Source organism: Astyanax mexicanus, chromosome 4, assembly GCF_023375975.1.
Source record: "Astyanax mexicanus isolate ESR-SI-001 chromosome 4, AstMex3_surface, whole genome shotgun sequence".
NCBI lineage: Eukaryota > Metazoa > Chordata > Actinopteri > Characiformes > Acestrorhamphidae > Astyanax > Astyanax mexicanus.
Window position 1 is genome coordinate 48,294,696 of NC_064411.1, and position 9,612 is coordinate 48,304,307.

General features: G+C 36.7%; 1 protein-coding gene across 4 annotated transcripts in view; it reads right to left on the reverse strand.

Moving 5' to 3' along the window:
* Positions 1-860: 860 nt before the first annotated feature.
* The window catches only part of eps15l1b (epidermal growth factor receptor pathway substrate 15-like 1b), a 54,029-nt gene continuing 45,277 nt past the window's right edge, over positions 861-9,612 (reverse strand). For 2 of the 4 annotated variants that reach the window (XM_022678820.2, XM_022678817.2), the window contains exon 25: positions 861-8,626. In XM_022678820.2, coding sequence (XP_022534541.2) covers positions 8,480-8,626 — 147 coding nt within the window. In that variant the 3' untranslated portion in view covers positions 861-8,479. The remainder of the gene's footprint in view (positions 8,627-9,612) is intronic. The other 2 variants (XM_022678821.2, XR_007438893.1) reach the window with 2 other exon arrangements.

A 9,612-nucleotide genomic window follows, 5' to 3' on the forward strand; every position in this document is an offset into this window, starting at 1 on the left:
TCACAATCCGTCTTTTTGGGTGTTTTTATGTCTGTCTTTTTAGAAAGAAAAGTAAAATAGAAATGTGATCCAATCCCCAACAACTCATCCTAAAGCCAGGTGTTTTCTTTAGTTTTTTTTTTTAAGATTTAATTCCAATTTCTCATATTTAATTCCAATTTCACCTCTTTTCGAACTGCTGTTGATGCAGCATTTCTAAGTAGCATCACGGTGCTCTCAGAGGAAAGTGCAGCGACTGGGTTCCGATACATCAGCTCACAGACGCCTGGTGCTGATCGACATCACCCTAGGAGTGATGAGGGGAGAGAGCGCCATCTAATCACCCAGAGAGAGCAAGGCCAGTTGTGCTCTCTCAGGTTCCAGCAGCTGATGGGATTCAAACCAGCGATCTCCTGGTCATAGTGGCAGCGCTTAGCTCGCTCAGCACCCATTCTGGGTTTGTTTAACAGAAAGCTGAGGCTGCAGAGGGAACAGTCTTACGACAACTGAATGGTTTAAGACTCAAGAAATACAGCATAGTCTGATGAATCTTAATTTTTGCGGAGGCACACTGATGGTAGGGTCCACAAGCAGCTTTAAACTATGGAACAAAAATGTTGTGCCTATCAACACCAATGATCAATTTTTTAAATGCCATAGCTTCTTTAAGTATTTGAATTGCTGACTATGTGCATCCCTTCATGTCCCCAGTTTATACCATCTTTTTTTAGCTAGATCCAATAAACAGATAGGATCAATAACAATATAACAATGATGCAGCATGTCACATAGCAAAAGTCATCTCAAGCTAGTTTCATTAACATGACAATTTGCAGAGATCAGGAATACGATACAAATTGAAAAAAAATCTCATTAATTCATTTAATTTATAAAGAAGTTTAATGTCAGAGCTAAGCAAATACAATTCACCAATCCATTATTTGTAATGCGGAAATATGGGAAATTCTACACCTTCACAAAAGTATAAATAAGCATTTGTCTGCAATATAGATATATTCTGCGAGTAGCAGGAAGTAGTGTTGTACATAAGGAGTGCAATAAATAAAGTAAAACATAAAAATGTAACAACATATACAGTATAAGGCCACAAAAGTACATCCTAAAACCAAATAAAACAAAAACATAAAATCAACCATCTGTACTTTTTCAAGTTCAATCATTTTGCAGTTCATTTCATTTAACACAGTGTTTTACCGTTAGCGAAAAGCTCAGGTTCCAAAAAAAAAGCAAAAACAATCACATAAATGTATTGTATTTGGGAATGCGTACAAATATTAACTTGGGTATTGTTCAATTATTCTCCAAACTTCAACTCTTAACACTACTCTGAGAGATTACAGTAGAAGCACTGGGATTTTTAAAGGAAACCATTTTTATCCAAGCTAGCAACCTGAATATGCTACAAATCAGATCATGCTAACTTACCACAGAAGCCTTCATTTACCATCATTCATTTACAAATCATACATTTACACTAAGCTAAAGCACAGTTATTGGTTTATTAGGATATGATGCACCAATCAGCCATAATATTAACACCATATTCTTGTTTCTATATAGAAGCACTTTGTAGTTCTATAATTAAAGACTGTAGTTCTGTATCTGCTTCCCTTTCAAGCTGTTCTTTTATGGTCAGGACCACCCATGATAGACCACCACAGAGCAGCTATTATTCTTTGGGTGGTGGGTCACTGATTCTCAGCTCTGAAGTGACTACACTGACATGGTGGTGGTGTATGAGGTGTTAGTAGTGTGTGTTGTGTTGATACAGTGAGTGGATCAGGTACAGCAGTGCTGCTGGAGTTTTTAAACACTGTTCTATGGCTGTACGATATATGGTTTAAGCATTGTGATCGAGACGTGTGATGTCACTTAAAAAGGCAATTAAACTAAACACATCATGTTGCAATGTTTTGATTCTTGACATAAGAAGTACAGTAGACACACAGCACTGTCTCTGTGTCTGTGTGAGGGACAGGCTGCTGCTGCCTGAGAAGCGCGAGGTTGGCTTGTAAACGCACGTGTCAAAAGCTGTGCACCTCAGTCCAGCACAGTTTTGCAGCGATGATATTTCCAGTTACAGCTGAATTCACACTTTTAATCCCAGAATAAATCTCTATTAACCTTTTAAAAAGCCATTAAAATGCCTGATTAAAGGGTTTATTACTGTTGTTTTGCTGTTTTCCTCAGGTTTTGAGTGCTTGGCGCTAAATCAGCTCTTGATTGGTCTGGACGCGAGACAGCGCCTGGTTGGGGGCGGGGCTGGTGACATCATGGGCCCTGCATTGTTTAATATCGCAATATAAATCGCAGAGCATTTCAATGTAAAATTTTGATGGCACTAGTGGATGCCACTCAAAGGACTATTCCCAGTTCAGCAGTGACATTAAGACATTGAATCTAAGGTGTTTAAAAACTCCAGCAGCACTGCTGTGTCTCATCCACTCATAAAACCAGCACAACACACACTATTAACACCCAGCGCATAATCTAGTGCAGTCACTGCAGTGCTGAGAATCAATGACCCACCATCCAAACTATAGCGTTTCTTCAGTGGTCCTGTGGGGTCCCGAACACTGAATAACTAAAGGGTGAAAAGAAGTTAACAGAGAAAGCAGAGAAACAGATAAAGGACTACAAATGGCTGATCTGTATATATATATGTTACTGCATATTAACAGTCTCCCTGCACACTGTAGCACACTTACTTTAATTCCTTGCATTATAAGTCCTAATAAAGTCCTTCACTTCGGAGTCGGGTCCACCTGAGCTGGGAAAACACAAACATGCGAGTGCATGGGCTCCCTATACATTTTTATATCATAAAGATTTATTTATTTTGCTCTAAATAATAATAACATGCATTTATGTTGCGCTGTAACTTCTTCATATGTACAGCTTAGGATTAGGCAGTGATTAAAAAAAGAAAATGCTGCATGCAAATAAGCTGCTATTGCGTTCGTTAAAACAAAAAGTTATTGAATATAAGAGGTTACTGAGGTTTAAAAATGAGCATTTGGGTTTAGCATCGGGGTTGGGAGCACTATGGTTACCGGTATTTGGTATCTAACAGACAAACCCGTGAGGATGTAATCAATGGCTGTGACTGAAATGGATCCTTTTTTTCAGGAGTTTATGATATGGGCAAAAACTTAAGATGTGTAATCACAATGTTGGAAGTAGTAATTTGCTGTGTGAATTCACTGTGGATCTCTCACTCTCTCTGCTTTACTCTGCCTCGCTCTACATCCAGCCTCAGTATGTCACACAATCCCATTTTGCAGCATCAACAGCTCCCTCTGTTGCTCGTCAAGGGTAATGCAGTTTGAGCTTGATGTTATTCACAATGTTATCACAGCTTGTTAATGTGAAAACTCATATCATGTTCATAAAATGAAATTCAAATGTGATTTTGAGCACAATATAAATTTTCACAATGAACACATACATTTATAGAACACAGTAAAACTTACTACATGAGTTCCACAAAATATGAACTGGAGACTTTATGTCTACTCTTATATGCCAGTGACAATTACGAGTCTTGATAGCTTGAAAGCTGTGTTCCAAAGTCTAGGTGACAGTAAAAGTAGGACAGTTTTTTCAGTTTCTTCACAGAAATAATATATAAAACATTTTCAAAATTTTAAAATGAACCTTGCTTCCCTCACTTTGGATGTGCACTGTGAATTGTGCGTAATTGGAAGGATACATCAGTCGCGTCCCTCAAATCGCACCAAATATCAGCTGTATTTCTTGGATTTATATGAATGATCCTTCACTTTGAAACAGCCTACAAATAACATAGCAGCCTATCTAGAATGCCTATGCAGACTTAACTTTGGAACGCAGCATGCGTGAGTACACGAAAATGACTTTAAACTTTAAACACAATTCAGCCAATCACTTGTGTGCTTATGTTTAGTCTCACCCTATATAGCACAATACTAACGAGGGAGTAGGAGGAATCCATTTCAGTCACAGCTACTATATATTTTGTTGATAACTGCATTTACGAACATTAAGTTTTATCCTGAAAGTTTATCCTTCTTATGTTTTTCCCTTTTTTTTATTTTATTTTAAATTTTTATCCCATTTTCTCCCCAATTTACATAGCCATAGATGCAGCCTTGTGCTGATCGACATCACCCTTTGGATTAGTGATGTGGGGAGAGAGCGCCATCTACCCACCCAGAGAGAGAGAGAAAGGTGCAATTGTGCTCTCTCAGGGCTCCGGTAGCTGGTGGCAAACTACATGAACAGGATTCGAACTGACGATCTCCTGATCACAGTGGCGGTGCTTAGCCCGCTGGACCACTCGGAGCCCCCGTATGTTTTTCTTTAGCTGTCTTTTGTGAATCTGACAACTGGATGCTAATAGGAAACCACAAAATGACACTATATATACATACACACAGTCTACATGGGCTTACAGTACTTTTCGTCTCTTGTTAACTTACAGTAGGAGTGTTTACCACATTCTTTGGTTGGAGCTGAACAATTAAGGCGGAACACTTGGCTGGAACTGAGTATTAGCCATGCTGTTTTATGTGGAAACACTAAGTTGAATGATCTCTGTGTAATATGAAGCGGGATCCTTCAATCAAATCAAATCAAATTCTCCTCAAACTAATGCAATGAGCATTGTAAGTTATATTATGGAACAACGGGACAAAGATATTTGGTTTTAGTGCATTTATAGACCTTCATTTATCTTCTATAAACACACTATCCTCACTGAACTCAGGGTTTTATACAGTTTTTGAGGAGCGTGAAGAGAATGGAGTATAGAAAAAGGCCACACAAGCGGAGATATTCAGTGTATAGCACTTGGGTCTTGGAGTGGAAAGCTATATTTAGCAGAGGTATCACAAAAGCTGTGCAAAACCTTTGTAAAACACATTAGATAAGTATCTGCTACAGAAGCTGATGCACGTGTGGTTTGCTATTCCTGCAATATCTCTCTCTCTTTCTCTCTCTCTCTCTATCTCTCTTTCTCTCTCCTTCTTTGTGGGTGGAGCCTGCTACAGATGAAGCTCTGAACCTGCCTCCTTGCAGCACAGTGTTTACAATATAAAGGCAAGTATAGGTTCCTATTATCTGGAATTTAAATGAAGGCACACTGCAGATCATTCTGTGAAGGCACTTGGATGTTAACTATGGCTTTTTCCATACTAGGCCTGCTGCAAATATTCACTAAAGTTCACTAAAGCCCTGTTCAAACAGGATTAGTTTTACCTGAGGAGGCGGGGTAATGTAATTTTACTAAAAAAAAAAAAAAAAATTCCAATTTACGTCCGATTCGTACAGGACAACACATTTGTACGAGGTGGGAGTAACTACTCGATTTACTCGTTTTCAACTGCAAAACAACGTGATAAAATGTATTTTAAGCACAAAACGTGATCATCTTATTACCCACCTACAGTAATAATTATATTATCGACTTATCAATAAAGTATGAGGTTAGAAACGTAATTGTGTTCACTTAGAAAAAAGATCTCATTTGCGTATATGCGTGAGTCTGTATTGTTTTTGTAGTTTGTGTTATTTGTGCAGCATATCTAAACATTCTTACGTTTATAGCTCTTTAAAAGTATGTAATTGCATTATTATTCTATAATATTACCCTTTATATGTGGCATAAAATGATCATATAATGGCAATGATATTTTTTCTGAGACTGTATTATGTTCCAAATAAATGTGTCATCACGACAGGCTTAAGTAATAATGAAATTTAAGTTGAACAAAATTAGCAGCTAAATGTTTGTTACATATATGAAGGCTATAGGCTATGCTACACAATGACATAAGCCTGTGATATCTGTGCCATGCAAAATATAGCTAAATGTCTCCTAGAACACCTAAGAGACAAAACTAATTTTCCACACTAGTTGATGAAATAATTATCTTTAATTGTCGATTTACACAAGATTAATATGAGATAAAGGTATTGTTAAAGTAAATTTTAAAGATGAAAAACAGCGGCGTAATCTTTACTTATGTGGGAGAGAGCAGGACATATAAATAGACAGATAGATACTTTATTTATCCGAAGGAAATTTAGGAAATTAAGGACTTGCCGAATTCGAACTGAGCTAAAATCATTGAAAATGGGATTAGTTTTATCTGGGGATGCATGGTAATGCAATTTTACTAAAGAACACCAGTATCTTTTTGACTGGTTAGTACAGGATGAGAAATTTCTATAGAAGTGAATGAGATGGGAGTAACTACTCGATTTATGTACGGTCTTCAACTCCAAAACAATGTGATAAAATATTAATACGCCTGTGATATTTGTGCCATGCAAAATGAAGCTAAACGCCTCCTAAAGCGCCTCCATACTTGAGAAAAGCTGTGACAACTCGTTTTCTACACTATTTGATGGAATATTTATCTTTACATGTCGATTTACATGGGATTAATTTGATCTGAAGGTATTGTTAAAGCTAATTTTAAAGACGAAAAACAGCGGCGTAATCTTTACTAATGTGGGAGAGAGCAGGACATATAAATGAAGGACATGCTGCATTCTAACTGAGCTAAAATCAATTAAAATGGGATTAGTTTCATCTAAGGGGGTGGGTTATGTAATTTTACTAAAGAACGTCAATAGAATTTATGACTGATTAGTACAGGAGGAGAAATTTCTATAGAAGTGAATGAGATGGGAGTAACTACTCCATTTATGTACTGTCTTCAACTCTAAATGTAAAAAATGCAAAATGAAGCTAATCGCCTCCTAAAGCGCCTCCATACTTGAGCAAAGCTGTAAAAACTCCTTTTCCACACTATTTGATGGAATATTTACCTTTAAATGCCGATTTACATAAGATTAATATGACCTGAAGGTATTTTTAGAGCACATTCGTAGAAGAAAAACAGCGCCATAATCTTTACTTATTTGGGTGAGAGCAGGACATTTAAAAAAAAATAATCTACAAAATAATAATTAAAAAATCTTTTTAATCAATATTTTTTCCCCACCTCCCAGTGTAAAACAAATCACATCTGAAAAGGGCTTTAGTCACTAAATGCTTGTTCACTAGATGTTTAAGTTTGTGCTGTCACAATCTGACCTGACTTATCCTCTCTGATTTAGCTGTAGATGAAATTTCTGTGATTGTTCTGATGAATCAATGCAAACATTTTTTTCAAAAGGCAATCAATTAAAAAGGCCAACTATATACTTCTGCCTAAGTTATATAGAAAGTGCAATATATATATATAGCAATATAACCGCAATAAATAAATTAGAATTACATCCATGCTGTGTGGTCCTACTCTTACAAATATATCAAGGTTGTCTGAATGGCTTGACTGGGTCTGTGTTTGTGTAGGACAGGGTCATGTGTTTGTTTAGCAGCAGACTAGGTAAAGTAGGAGACTCTGAGCTCTTGGGAATGTTGAACACTAAGAATAGCAGTGGGTCCATTCAGTAGACCCATGTTGATCTCTGGAGGCATACACTAAGTACCAGTCAAAAGTTTGGACACATCCCTTCCCATTCAATAATTTAAGTCTTTGTTTTGTATTATTTTCTATATTGTAGATTAATATTGAAGACTAAAAACTATGAAAGAGCACATATGGAATTAGGCAGCAACAAAAATGTCTTTAACAAATTAGAATGTGTATTATACTTTGAATTCTAAGGCCCAAATCAGATTTTCGGAACAAATCTGATGCTTATTTTTGGCAATCTTTTTAATGTGACCCATTTTTGACATTTGCTTCACATGAAGTTTCAGTTTCATCCTGGATTTATCACTGAAAATTCACTTGAGCTGTAAAAAGGACACATTATTTGGACACAGACAGGTTTTTAGTTTATTTTTTTCACTTTGAAGCTGCAGCCATGATCTGTAGCTACGTTCAGATTAAAATAATTTATTAGAAGCACAGCATGACTGTGACACAAGCCTTCTAATATGATTAATTATTATTATTAATCATTAAATCATGGTCATTTTGCCATCTACTCACTGAGTGCCGCATGAATTCCAATCTGGCCATTCAGAAAGAGTAGAATTATTGCACATTAGATATGTATTGGGTTTCAAAATCACAATTTTGTATAAGAAGTGGTTTTAATAATTCAGTGCATTTTTTGCTGTTCACACTACGACACAAATGACATACTGTGTTCACATTTTATGTAAAAGACCGGATTTGGATCCCAAATCAACCCAAACCATCTGTTTTTAGATAGTTGAGGCCAAATACTTTTTTGTTTAGTACATAATTCTAAACTGTAGATAAATTGATAGATAGATAGATACTTTATTAATCCCAGAGGGAATTTCTGAAAATATAAGTTTAATCATAGTTCAGTGTCTTCAATATTAATCCACTAATAAAAATAGGGTCCAAACTTTTGACGGGTACTGTATCTACATACATGTTGGTTTTGGTTTTCTTCTTGCAGTGTCGGGCAGTCGGGAAGTGAAGAAGGCAGCTTTTGAAGACCCGTCTCACGTTCTAGACATGTCAGCCCTGCTGAGAGCGAGAGCCAGCTCCAGGTCCTGCTGCTCCTGGAGGCGGAGCCTCCTCCGACGCTCCTCCTCCTCCCTCTTGCTTTCTCGTTTGGCCCACTCCAGCTGCTCTACCTCACTTCCGAGCTAGGAGAGAGAGACGGCGATAAAAAGAGAGAATAAGACAGACAGACAGTCTGAACAGTAGACACATTAAAGAGACAAACACACACTGAGAGCACCCGTGCTTAACTGTCTAAGATCATGAAGATTCTGGATGTGCAGATTTTGGGTTTCAGGTGATCAAAAATTAATGCAATTTGTAGAATCAATTTTCTCAGTTCACACTCGTGAATTAAGCCGAATCAAGCCGATCATTCAACAGCGTGATTCATTACAGCAATGTGAGGATCATGATATCTACTGTGCTACAACCCCAACACACAAATCTGGTGCAGCATTAGGATTAAAGTTCACATTTTTAAGATACATTTACTTAAGAAATAGTTTGGTAAAAAACTAAATCAACAACATTCACCGCCTACCACAGATGTAGCTGATCAGCCTAGACATTTTTTAAGCTTTTTTGGATTTATTGTCCCAAAATTATATAATAAACAATTTTATCATCATTTAAAAAAATATGCAACTAATATACAGCTCTAAAAGAAATTAGAGATCACATAAAATGATGACCAAATTGAAAACCTCTGGAATATAATCAAGAGGAAGATGTTATTTAATTTTTGCACCAGGAGTGGCATAAAGTTATATATATATATATATATATATATATATATATATATATTATTAAATGGGCAAATATTTGTGGGGTTATTAACAATAAAAAAAGGGTTAAATAGAAAATACTTAACCTGTCTTGATTGATCAGCTGGGGTAAGCAATAAATAATATTTCACCAAACTATGCAATTATGAAGTGATGAAATTAAAAATATTATTTCGAATAAGGGTGATGGGATGGCGTGATGTGTGACATCATGCTATTTTGATTGGTCGGCAAACAATCAGCAATCAGTGATGAAGTCTATGGACATTCAGGAATGTAATGGACCTGTACCCCAAACTCACAGCACCAAACCACAGACCAGGTCTTTAGAGGTGGTCTGACCC